The 13,249-nt window shown below is 40.7% G+C and overlaps 1 protein-coding gene across 4 annotated transcripts in view; it reads left to right on the top strand.

Moving 5' to 3' along the window:
- CSNK1G1 (casein kinase 1 gamma 1) overlaps positions 1 to 13,249 on the top strand; it is a 165,479-nt gene that overhangs the window by 142,397 nt on the left and 9,833 nt on the right. For all 4 annotated transcript variants that reach the window (XM_047074966.1, XM_047074965.1, XM_047074967.1 and 1 more), the window contains one exon: positions 9,386 to 9,492. In XM_047074966.1, coding sequence (XP_046930922.1) covers positions 9,386 to 9,492 — 107 coding nt within the window. The remainder of the gene's footprint in view (positions 1 to 9,385; positions 9,493 to 13,249) is intronic.

Genomic DNA, 13,249 nt, shown 5'->3' on the forward strand with positions numbered 1-13,249 from the left:
GGGAATGCAACCTGGTGCAGCCACCCTGGAAGACAATATGGAGGTTCCTCAAAAAATTAAAAACAGAATTACCCTGCAACCCAGCAATTGCACTACTAGGTATTTATCCAAAGGATACAAAAATGCTGATTTGAAGGGACACTGTCAACAATAGCCAAAGTATGGAAAGAGCTCAAATGTCCATCGACTGACGAATGGATAAAGAAGATGTGGTATTATAATGGAATATTACTTGGCAATCTAATGAAATCTTGCCATTTGCAACAATGTGGATGGAACTAGAGTGTATTATGCTAAGCAAAAGACAAATATATGATTTCGCTCATGTGGTATTTAAGAAAGAAACATGAGCATAGGGGAAAGGAAGCAAAAATAAGATAAAAACAGAGAGGGAGACAAACCATAAGAGACTTTTTTTTTTTTTCCAATATATGAAATTTATTGTCAAATTGGTTTCCATACAACACCCAGTGCTCATCCCAAAAGGTGCCCTCCTCAATACCCATCACCCACCCTCCCATCCCTCCCACCCCCCATCAACCCTCAGTTTGTTATAAGAGACTCTTAAATACAGAGAACAAACTGAGGGTTGCTGGTGGGATGTTGGGCAGGGGGATGGGCTAAATGGGCAATGGGCATTAAGGAAGGCCCTTGTTGGAATGAGCACTGGGTATTATATGTAAGCGATGAATCACTAAATCCTATTCATGAAATCATTATTATGTTATTATTATATATGTTAACTGACATTGATTTAAATAAAAAATAAATAAAAAGGTACAAACTTCCCATTAGAAAATAAGTAAGTCAGGGGCGCCTGGGTGGCACAGTCGGTTAAGCGTCCGACTTCAGCCAGGTCACGATCTCGCGGTCCGTGAGTTCGAGCCCCGCGTCAGGCTCTGGGCTGATGGCTCGGAGCCTGGAGCCTGTTTCCGATTCTGTGTCTCCCTCTCTCTCTGCCCCTCCCCCGTTCATGCTCTGTCTCTCTCTGTCCCAAAAATAAATAAACGTTGAAAAAAAAAAATTAAAAAAAAAAAGAAAGTAAGTCAAAGGGATGAAAAACACAGCACAGGGAATATAGCCAATAATGTAATAACTTTGAGGGCACCTGGTTGGCTGTCAGTAGAGCATGCGGCTCTTGATATCAGGGTCATAAGTTTGAGTCCCACATGGGGCACAGAGATTTAAAAAAATTTTTTTTTAAATCATATAATAACTGTATGGTGACAGTGGGCAATATACTTATTGTGGTGAGCATTTTGTAATGTAGATCATTGTTAAATCACTACGCTATACACCTGAAACTAATATATGTCAACTGTACTTCAATTAAAAAAATTTAAAATGATTTTAAAAATGAAATAATACAAACAATGTAAGATTTAAAGTTCAGGAAGTCTAATTTCTTAATAATGGGAATTCCAGAGAGAGAACAGAGAAAGTGGGGTAGAGGAAATCATTAACAAAATAATTCCCCAGAACTCATAAAGACTTGTTTCCAGATCAGAAGAGCCTACTGAATGCCCAGCATAATGGATGATAGAACCATACCAAGGTACATCATTGTGAAATTTCAGAACATGGAGGACAAAGAGAAGATCTTTTGAGCTTCCAGAAAGAGAAACAGTCAACATGCAAAGAAAGGATCAGGAATTAGTGTAGCTTCAAATTTCTGAATAAGCAGTTCTGGAAGCTAGAAGGCAATGAACAATGCTTTCAAAATTCTAAGAGAAAATTATTTCCAGTGTGGAATTCTATACTCAGCCAAACTGTCAGTCTGGTTGGAATATAGAAAAAAGCTGTTTTCAAAAATTTGTGCTCTTAAAAATTTTACTTCTCGTGTACCCTTGTGCACTGTGAAAATGAGTGAATAAACCAACGAAGAGGAATATATGGGATCCAGGAAATAAGATCTGACACATGAAAGAAGTGAAGGGACTCCCCAGTGCAATGGTAAAGTTAGGAGATCCCAGAAAGACAGCAGTGCACCAGTAGAAGAGGATAGCCTGTCCCAAACATAGGTGTTCAGGGGGCCTTGAGAACAATTTTACCAAGATGGTGAAATGACTAGGATACCAATTTGTCAGAATATCTTGAAAGCAGCTGGGTAGATAAATGACAGAGTTTGGTTAGAATTAATGATTACAACTAATACATAAAAACCTAAGTAAAAATAAATTTTAGTGGCCGGTTGGTAGCTCAGCCGGTTAAGCTTCCAACTCCAGCTCGGGTCATGATCTTGCAGTCTGTGAGATCCAGCCCCACACTGGGTTCTGTGCTGACAGCTTCAGATTCTATGTCTCTCTCACTCTCTGCGCCTCCTCCACTTGCACTCTGTCTCTCTCTCAAAAATAAACAAACATTAAATAAGTAAATAAAATTTAAAAGATAATTAACTCCAAGGAAAAAAGGAAATTATACAGGGAAGTAAAGAACCATGGTATATACTTCGTGGTACAGGTATAGTTTTTAATAGTCATAATGTAAAACTAAGAATTGATCTAGTTAAAATTACAGTATAAAGTGTAATGAAAGGGGCACCTGGCTGCCTCAGTCAGAAGAGCATGCAGATTCTTAATCCCAGGGTCATGAGTTCAAGTCCCATGTTGGGTATAGAGATTACTTTAAATAAATAAAGTTTTTAAAAAACTGTAATGGAACTAGAAGGATGAAAAAGGTGAATATATGCCTAAAAATGAAGAATCAAGATGCATGCAATTCAGAGATGTGGAGGTAAAATAAAAGAATCAGTTGTAAAGGAGGTGAAATGGTGGAATAGGGGAAAGAGACTGCTGTTTTTCCTAATGATCCTTGTAGAAATATGTGCTTCTTTATGCAATGTGTTCATAGAAGTCTGATTTAAACAAAACCTAACAACTTAAAAAATGCATAGATACACACACGCACACACACATACATACATATCAGTTTTCATTTATCACATTTGTAGTAAATTATAAATTTAAGAGCCTATCCATCTACTATTGTTGAAATGTGAATTACAGCTATTTTAGAGAATTCTTCGGCACTATCTTTTCAAATCAAATATCTACACTTTTTGATTCAGCGAATCCAGTTTCAGATAAATATTCCTCAGAAATGCACAGATACTGAAGATACATATTCTAGAACAGTGCTGCTAAACAGGACATCAATCGTTTGTGATTTCAGATTTTCTAGTAATCACATTGAAAAGGTAAACATAATCAGGTGATAGTAATTTTAATAATATACTTTAACCCAATTTAAAATAATTCAATGTATAGTCAGTATTAAAAATACTTATGAGGGGGTGCCTGGCTGGCTCAGTCGGTAGAGCATGAGACTTGATCTCAGGGTTGTAAATTCGAACCTCGAGTTGGGTGTAGAGATTACTTAAAAATAAAATCTTAAAGGTCATCTGGATGGCTCAGTCATTTGAGCATCAGCTCAGGTCATGATCTTGGGGTTTGTGAGTTTGAGACCCATATTGGGCTTGCTGCTGTCAGCCTGTCCATGCGGAGCCTGCTTCGGATCCTCTGTCCTCTCTTTCTGCCCCTATCCCGCTTGCACTCTCCCCAAAATAAATATTTTTAAAAGTAGTAAAAAAAATAAAATCTTCAAAAAGATTCTAAGATATTTTACTTTTTTTATGGAGTGTTAGAAATCTAGTGTGGGGGCGCCTGGGTGGCTTAGTCGGTTAAGCGTCCAACTTTGGCCCAGGTCATGATCTCGCAGTCTGTGAGTTCGAGCCCTGTGTCAGGCTCTGTGCTGACAGCTCAGAGCCTGGAGCCTGCTTCAGATTCTGTGTCTCTGTCTCTCTCTGCTCCTCACCTAATCATGCTCTATTTCTCTCTCTCTCTCTCTCTCAAAAATAAATGTGAAAGAAAGAAAGGGAGGAAGGAGGGAGGGAGGGAGGAGGGAGGGAGGGAGGGAGGGAGGAAGGAAGGAAGGAAGGAAGGAAGGAAGGAAGGAAGGAAGGAAGGAATCAAGGAAGGAATCAAGGAAGGAATCAAGGAAGGAAGGAAGGAATCAAGGAATCTAGTGTGTATTTTACCCTTACAGAACATCTCTGTTTGGACCAACTACATTTTTAGTGCTCAGTAGCCACATGTGGCATGTAGCTATTGTATTCGATGCTGCAGTTTAGAATGTTGGCACTTGTTTCTTTTTTTTAAAACATTTTTTTAATGTTTATTTATTTTTGAGAGAGAGAGACAGAGTGTAAGTGGGGGAAGGGCAGAGAGGGAGGGAGACACAGAATCTGAAGCAGGCTCCAAGCTCGAAACTGTTGGCACAGAGCCCGATGTGGGGCTGGAACCCATGAACTGTGAGATCATGACCTGAGCTGAAGTCCCACACTAAACCAACGGAGCCACCCAGGCGCCCCATGTTGCCACTTGTTTCTAATACCAGAAAATCTGAGGCAACTAAATGTTTATTAATTAGGCATTAACTAACATAATACTTCCATACAGTGAATAGAGATCTCTGGTATTATGGGAAATGTCCAAGATGTGTTGTGGAAAAAGCAAGTTGTAAAATGATATGTGAAATTTGGCCCCATTTTTACTTATTTTCACATACATATGCAAATATATATATAAGAGGAATAGCATACATATATGTTAGTTTATGCAGAATGAGAAAAAAAAAAGCAATGTAGAGTAGCGGAGGCAAACACAGCCAGTGGGCTAAATCCCACCCTCTGCCTATTTTTACAAAGTTTTATTAGAACACAAACACATTCATTTGTTTATATGTTGTATATGTCCACCTTTATGTCCAGTGGCAGAGTTGAGTAGTTTCCACACAGACTGTATAGTCCAAAAAACCTAAAATATTTACTAGGTATCTTTTTATGTAAATGATTTGCATGCCCTTGTTCTCAAGGAAGATATACTGAATTTCCCACTAGCCATGTCCATGTGATTTCATCATGGGAAACCTGCACTTTCTTATGTAGTCTTTTTTAATACTCTTTTTTTTTTTTAACAATAAACATGCTTACTTTGTAACTAGGGGAAAATACAAAGATTAAATAATTTTTAAAAGGAAAATACCTCATAATCAGGCATATCTAGACAGTTTAGTTAACTAGATTTGTGTTCCCAGAACACAGAGGTACCCATTTGGACAGTGTTTCCTACTGTCCACTGTAAGGGGGTCTCTTTAGAATTGAGTCACGTAGAGTCTCTGACAGCACTTTTGGAAAATGCAACCTGCCTGTACTCCCTGTAAACCAAGTTCTGCCAGCTTCCCCCACTTGGATAGGGGACAGGCAAGTGTGCCGTTTCCCTAATATTACATTAAGCTCTGCTGCTCCTCACTGCATCTGCCTCTTTAATTGTAGCCCCAGTTTTTGTAAACTCAGAAAGGCTATGCTTTTTGCAAACCAAATCAGTCCTACTTTTTTCTGGCGCAGCAGATGCCCACGTATTTTCGAGTTGTCTCACTTTCCAAAGGTAATGTGTTCAAACCATGCTTAGCCTATCTGGATGACCTGTAGACACCACAAACCTGGTAGGGAGTACAGAGCACCAAGATGAGAAGAGCTTGCTCTGAGAAGGCACATGGACACTCCCGTTCTAACCTATTTCATTTGCAGACCCCACCCCCCCTCACCGTGCTTCCCATCCTTCCACTGTTTCCACAGGTCTTCCACATGTGGAAGATCTAAATTCAATTAAGGCAGTATGTTTTTCTCTTTCAAAAAGATGACTCCAGAATTGTTTAAATGAAAATGTATATGAAATATCTAGAAATCTCCAGGGCCAAGCAAAGGCATGAGACTTAAGGATGACATTTAACTTTTAACTAATATTTACTTTGCTCAAATCTTTATAATTTTAAATTATTTACAATTCTTGTTTAGATCAGTATTATTCCCATTTTATATATAGGGAAGCTGAAGTACAGAATTACCAAATATGTTAGTTGTAAGAAGAAGGATTGAAATGTTGACTGTCAGCTAAAGTACTGTTCCCTTTGCTATATAGCTCTCACTTTTCTTCATAGTAATGTTTTGAAAAATGGGACTTACTAAATCAAATTTTTTTTCAAATTTTTTATTTAAAATATTAAATTACTTATTAAAAGAGATGTTACCAATATTAAGGACTAAAGTTCAAAATAGCACTTCACCTTAGTTCCTTCTATGGGTAGTTCCTTATGATGTTAATTACTTTGGTCTTATGTGAGATAGCCAGAAGAATGTGGGATTGATTTTGATAGTGATTACAACAAATTAACTTTCAGTATTCCAGGTACACAAATAAGCTTATTTTTTAATGAAGTTATACTAAAAATTCAGTAGGAAAGGTATAAAAATGATACTGCTTAAAATACTAATAATTTATTGCATTCATAAGGGTGTTTTGATTTGGGGATTTGGTCTTTTTGTTTTTTACAAATTTTCAAATTGCTTTCTTCAACATCATTAACTTGCCATAGTAATTATGAAGTAGGTGGGACCAAGGTTGTTGGCTTGGTCTTACAGAATTAGAATCCAGAGGAGGCTGACGGCAGAGCAAGGCCTGGAATCCGGCTCTTTGGTCACCTACACTAGCATTTGTTCCATTGCACATCTAGGTAGCTGTTCAGTGGTTTGACAGACTACCTCCAGCCTAAAGTGAATGCTCTAAAGACCTAAATAAGTAGCCACTGATTCGCAAGCATATTTTAGTTATAGTTAGAAGTTAGTGACCAGGTACTCACTGATAACAGATAAGACGTCTAGTGTATAAAATGTAGATCACCTCTTCTTTCTTAGATTGCCCAAGGATATTGCTTATAGGCCAAGTGACAATTTGTAGCAAGGAGAAGTTAGCATGAGACACTTGAAAACTGTGGACAGGCACCATGACCCAAAGTCACCAAGTAGTCAGCAGTGGTGATGCTTGCTGACTCCTGCTTTATTTGTACCCATTGAGGCCAAGACATTTTCTTTACATCTTACCTAGCTCCGGAATTGTTCTTTAAGAAACTTACGATGCTTTCTTCTCTAGCCCTTGTGCTCGCAGAATACATTTACCAGCGTGACCACCAGTGTTCAGCCAGAACGTGCCCCAAGAAATAAATGTAGCCTGAAGAGGTTAACAGGACAGCACTAGCATGAGGAGCTGTGCTTCTCTAATCTGTAAACCTTCACTCCTCAAATTTTGTTTTTGCTGGTATTTTTCCTTCTCATTTTGAAATTTTCAAATTTATGGAGAAGTTGGTGGTGGTGGTGGTGGTGGTCCAATGAACCCATGTATATCCCTGACCTCAATTGATGATTATTAAGATTTTGTCATATTTAATTCTGTGGTGGTAGTATGGGGGTGGCAGAGGGAGAGTGTGTGCGAAAGTGTTTGAAAGTAAATTGTAAACATCATTGTATTTTATCTCAAAATGCTTTAGTTGGCATGTCCTAAGAACAAAGACATTCTCTCATGTCACCAACAACACCATTGTCATACCTAAAAAATAGAATAATAATTCTGTAATATCTAATACACAATTCATATCGCATTTCCAATTGTCCTCAAGATTAATTTTATAGGGTCTGGGATCTAATGAAGGTTTGCATTTAGTTGTTATGCCCCTTTAGTCTCTTTCAATCTCTTAGTTGCTTAATCTACTCATCTGTAACACTCACCCCTGTATTTAAAGGGAAAAAGTAAAGTTTTTAAGAGTCCAGGCTTGCTTCCTATAGAATGTCCCGCATTTTAGGTTTGTCAGTTTTTTTCCATCATGCCAAAAGTTCAGATAAAACTTGTTTTGGGCAAGAATATTACATAATGTTATGTAGTATTTTTTATGTCAGGAGAAAAATAAGGTTGAGTGGTTCCATTAATCAGAGGTGCTAAATTTGATCACTAGCAGATTCCTAGGGTAAGTCCACATGTAATGTTGTAGGTTTCTTTGACTAACCATACATCATTGTTTTAATTTTTTTTAAGCATGTATTCTTAATAAGAACAATACATATTTCTGGTTTAGAAATAATGGTAAGTAGAGACTGCTAGTAAGTAGTGTTTACCTTGTGTGCCCTTTATTCTTTGAGTAAATACCCCCAAAGATCCCTTATACTAAACATACCCTCCTGCCTTCCTCTTTATGACTGCACAGGAAATTTTTTTTTTCTTCAAATTAGCTGCTGGTGAGGACCCCAGATCTAAAGGGGGTAAGAATAAACATTAATGGAGGGAGAGTAACAGTAGTATGAACACTTGCTGAGCCATTACCATGTACCATGGCACTGGGCTAAGCACTTTCTGTGGATTGTCTGCACGGTAACCCTATTAGGTAAGCAGCACTGGTTCCCCATTTTGTGGATTAGGAAGCTCAGGCACAGAAAGACTGAGGATCTTGCCCAAGGACCCACAGCAAGTAAGTGGTGGAGCTAGGGTTCAGACTCAGGGTTGCCTAAATCTAGAGCCCGTTCCTTACTTGCTGTGCTGCCTCCACTATTGTGTGCCAGGTATTGTACCAGATACTGTCTCCTACATTTGCTTCTATAATTTTCACATCCACCTGTAAGAAACAGTCTCAAATAGCTGAAGTTACTTATCCAAGAGCATAAGATATCCGAACCATTCATCCTATTTTGTGGTTCTCTCTCATGTTTCAGCCAAGGTCTTTAACAGCAGAGAGGTTTGTCCAGCGGGGTCCCTTTTCCCACTCCCCAGCACCCACATAAACAGGAATCATGTGCTGGAAATGAAACCAGGTGACAGAAGCAGCTGCACAAGCAAGAGAAGCCTGATTGGGTCTATATTAACCAGATGACAGGAGTGTGAGCCTTCAGTGAGAAATGGGATGACACTGAACCTGAAATAAAGGTTGTTGAAATAAGACTGGTCTTCCAAGGAAGAGTGTTTCCTTACCGTTTGTCCTCTCACCAGAGAGGATGTGGCAGTCTTGTTATTTGAGTGACTTCAAACCAATGATCAAAGCCATGAAGAAATTTCTGAAGGGAAGTGTGATTGCTTATAATCTCTAATGCCCATTCTTGATTTCCTTTTTAGAACTTTTTTTCAGCACCATCCCTGAGTCTATTTATAATTATAGCATAATAAACTGAGAGAAGTAGAATTAAAGAGAGTGATATGACCTATTCCATAGGCTTTTTGTGAAGATTAAATTTACACACAGTGTAGCCGAGCACTGACACAGAGTAGGCATTCGGTGTGGAAGTTCTTACAGGATTACATCATTGCATTTTGTGTTCTCACATGATGTGGGGCTGGGAACCTTACCTAAATTAGGACATTTGGACCCTCAGCCCAGGAAAACCAGCATTCCAGACACTGCCTGGTCAGTACCTAAACTGCAGACTAAAACTCCCTTAGAGACCCTCTCTGGTGCTGGCAGGAAGCCCCTATTGCCATGGTGTCTATCACACTCCGTCTTTCTGTTTCAGGTGGTTAGCTCAACCAATGGAGAGCTGAATGTCGATGACCCCACAGGAGCCCACTCCAATGCACCAATCACAGCTCACGCCGAGGTGGAGGTAGTCGAGGAAGCTAAGTACGTTCATCTTTCGAGGGGGCTCTTGAGTCCTAGGTTGAAAAATCTTTGTCTCTTCTTCTCCATGTGCTGCTCATCTCAGACTGGATTCCTCATGCTTGTGTCCTCAGCTTTCTTCCTTTGACCATTTTATTTTTTGCATGGTACCCTAAGGCTGCTTCTGCCCTTCTTTAGCTGTGATTTCTGGGAAGACCATCACATTGTTCTAGTCCACATCAGGCAAAAGGCCTAGTGAACCAAAAGAATCATGGTATAAGAGCTAGAACAGATAGTAGTCATGAGCCTCTTGGGTCCCTCCGGGATACAGAAAACAATCTGCTTATGTAAATCATGGGCCACACTGAACAGCATTTGATTTCTGGTTCTTGGCTAACAACTCTGCATGTACAGCCCTAGAGCGAGGGCTTCAGGGCCATTTTGTTCTCACTTAAAATGATTCTGGATTCCAAGAGACTCCAATAAGTCAGGCAAGATAGTCTCTACACCTGTGAGTAAAAGAGTCTTGGGAGGAGAGGAAATCACAATGTTCCCAAGATGGGGAGGAAGTGACTCTACTTCCTTTTCTGCCTCTCTTGCCTATGAACGTGTTGCCCTGCCTGTACCACCAGCCCCCAGGTGCTCTCTGCATAGCGTGTGGTTAAACTCTTAGCATATAGAGTATAGCAGGAAATGATTGCCAATTCTGCTGCAGAAGCAGCGTTTCTATCACTTCTTCCCCTTTTTGCCCCATCCCAAATTCCGATCCAGACTTAAACTCCCAAGAAGACATGAGGTAGGGAGAGAGAAGTCCTTTACAAATCAGTAACTGCTGCCAAGCCTGATACAGATGACCTTTCCTGTAATGAGAATATTCAGGCTATCCCGGTCCTGTCAGAGGCAGACAACATACTAATAGTGATACCCGTGTCCTAGGTGCTCTCTTGAGCCCCCAGATGGCCTCAATGCAAGCCAGAACATGCTTACATCTCTGGGAGTAAGGTGGTGGGAAGCCAGTCAAGACCTGCATTCTTCCCTCCAGTTATACTTTCTATGGTTGTCCCCCCACCCCCACCCACCCCTCTGCTGTCCTGCCCATCTATATGATGAGTTCACTTTGCTTCCAAGAGGTCCTTTCCATGGAAAGGACAGGAATCCTTTGAGGATTCCTACCCAGTAGATAAAAAGCACCCAAGGACGACTTGGATGACCTCTCACAGGCACGAGTCACTCAGTCCCTGATGACTATAGGCAGCTTTAGGTGCTCCTCTCCTGGTTTATATGGCTCTGGTAAGTAAGAAAGGCAGGGAGAGTTTTTAATCCTGGGAGGAAAGCATTTTTAGTAAGGAAACATGCTCCCTATTCTCAGGGACCTTGGAGATTTTAATGGTACTCACAGTGTTTCTTCAGCTTCCATGACAAAACTTCATTCTCCAAAGTAAATAGTATGGTACTTCTTTTCCACAGTGTTCTCAACCTTGGCTGCACTTTGGAAACACCTGGGTATGTTAGAAAATGCAAATGCCTGAATCCTGTCCCCAGAGATTCTGGTTTATTTAGGATTATGGCTTGAGCATCAGGAAATTTTAAAAGTCAGGTGATTCAAATGTGTGGCCAAGGTCAGGAAACAGGACACTAGGCACGTTCTGATTCATACATTGTCTGGGCTTGAAAGATGGCTGTACCCATTCCCACCTACCTCACTCCCAATTCATGTTGTGGCTATTACTTTGAAGGCTAGAAGTTTAGCTCTGGATTTAATAGTGTACTGTGAATACCAAGATTCAAAGAGTTTTGTTCTTATCGTTTGCCTTATACAGGTTTATCTTTTGAACCCATTTCTCTCATTTGACTTCGGTAAATGTGTACACTGATTGTGTATGTGAGTGTGGTGTTTGTGTCCTGTGTGTAAAATAGGGGGCTGTTCACACAAAGAGATTTCAATGTGGTGACTTCTATTCTGGTATGATCCAAACTCTAGGATAAAGAGAGTTCAGAGCCTCCCCATTCAGTAAAAAGGACTACTGTGACTGCCACCAGTTCTAGGTTTGGGCCTTCTGAAATGTATGGACCAGAAGGGAGCAAGTGTATTTGACCACATGTCCTCCAGAAGCTCAAAGCTTAGGGCATTTTGTGTGCTGATTCCCCTAGTGATTTCATGAGCTACCAATCCATCTTGCCCAGGGAACTGTCTGGCAGGGCCATGTGTTTTTTTTTCTTGGCCTTCTATGTGTTTTGGAGGAAAGGAGGGGGTAGCCATCAATCCACCTGCTCATTTTCATGGGAAGAAGTCACAGCTAGAGAAGCACGAGACGTCCCAAACAACCCCTCATTGCACGCAGCTGTGATGCCATTTGTCCATGCAGCCTGCTTGTGGGAAAAAGAGAGCTGTTGCCTATATTAAGATTCAACCAGAGACTGAGGAGATAAGTGAAACCTTCATTTCCAAGCATTTGATTCACCCAGCTTGTTTTATATAAAGGAGGAGAGAAATAACAGGGTCTTGGTTTTTGTTCTTTCTACAAAGTGAACATCTAACTGCCCTTTTCTTCTGGCTGTGGGACACATGTCCTTGTTTAAATATAATTGGTAAGGCAAGGCAGCTTTTTGGTTGATTTTTGTTATGGAGTTTTTGCTTACTCACTGACTTTAGCTATGACTTAGAAAATGTGGACCTCATTTCTCCTGAGAATTAACAAGAATGGGATATTTGGCCCTTCTCTGGCAGTTATACCTTAGTCCAGAGCAGTGACCCTCCTTGCTCTGATTCATCTCCTACTAAAATAAAGTGTTGCTGAAGCCTTTTCCCTTCTCTAGAGGAAGAGCTAACTGCCAGCCAGCTGCTTTGGTTAGGCATGTTGGACTTATAGAAAGGCTAGGGACTTGTCTTTCCCTCAGAATAGTTGGAAGGTCAGCTTAACATTGCACAGTAAGACTTTGTGTGGGAACCAAAATGGCTCACTTGGTGCTTGATTGAATTCTTACAGGCAGAATCATTTCCTCTTTCTTGTGCTATCTTCCCGGAAATTGCCCAGGAAAACCTGCTGTGGGGCTCCCACCAACTCTTTCTGTTCTACCTTACCCCTCACTGAGATCCAGTTCCCTCCTCAATGCTTCTATCAGGCACCTGCCCCTTCCATCTTAGGGTGGGGGCCAAGTGACCTGGGCCTACTCACCCTACCTCGACAGAGGAAGAAACGAAACACCAACACATACTGCATGTTTGCATGGCTCACAGGGAGTCGCTTCCATCTCACCTCTGTGGACTAATATCTCTCTCTTTCTCTCTCTTCCTTTCTGTGTTTTTCTCTTTACACACTCTATAGCTGCCTGAAAATGCTCAACCTGTGGTGAGTCCCTCTCTCCAGTCCACATGCTAGGGGAGCGGACCAGACTAGGCTGGGATTGGCAAAGCCAAACAAAATGCCTTAGGAACACTGAATGGCTTCCATACGCCGCCTTGTGCCATAACCACCCAGACTGGGGAACTAGATCCACAAGGTGGGGATGGGGCAGGCCTACACCCAGGAATTAATCTGTTCCTTCTTTCCTTCCAAACCCATCTCATTGCTGTCTCCTCCTGTCAAAACAATATCCCCAGTATCCAAAATTATCTTTCTATTTTTAGCCGAGTGAATTGTCTCCCAAATTAATAGACCAGATATTATCAGACAGAGAGGGACAGAGGCAGGAGGACAAGGTTACTCTATCAGTTGTTTAGATTATTCTTCACAACCCCAAGGGCAGTTATCACCAGATGATCTCCCATTCTGTGGTTTGG

Source organism: Lynx rufus, unplaced genomic scaffold (genome assembly GCF_022079265.1).
Source record: "Lynx rufus isolate CCGP_SWC_20201006 ecotype Redwood Valley unplaced genomic scaffold, mLynRuf1.p SCAF_13, whole genome shotgun sequence".
NCBI lineage: Eukaryota > Metazoa > Chordata > Mammalia > Carnivora > Felidae > Lynx > Lynx rufus.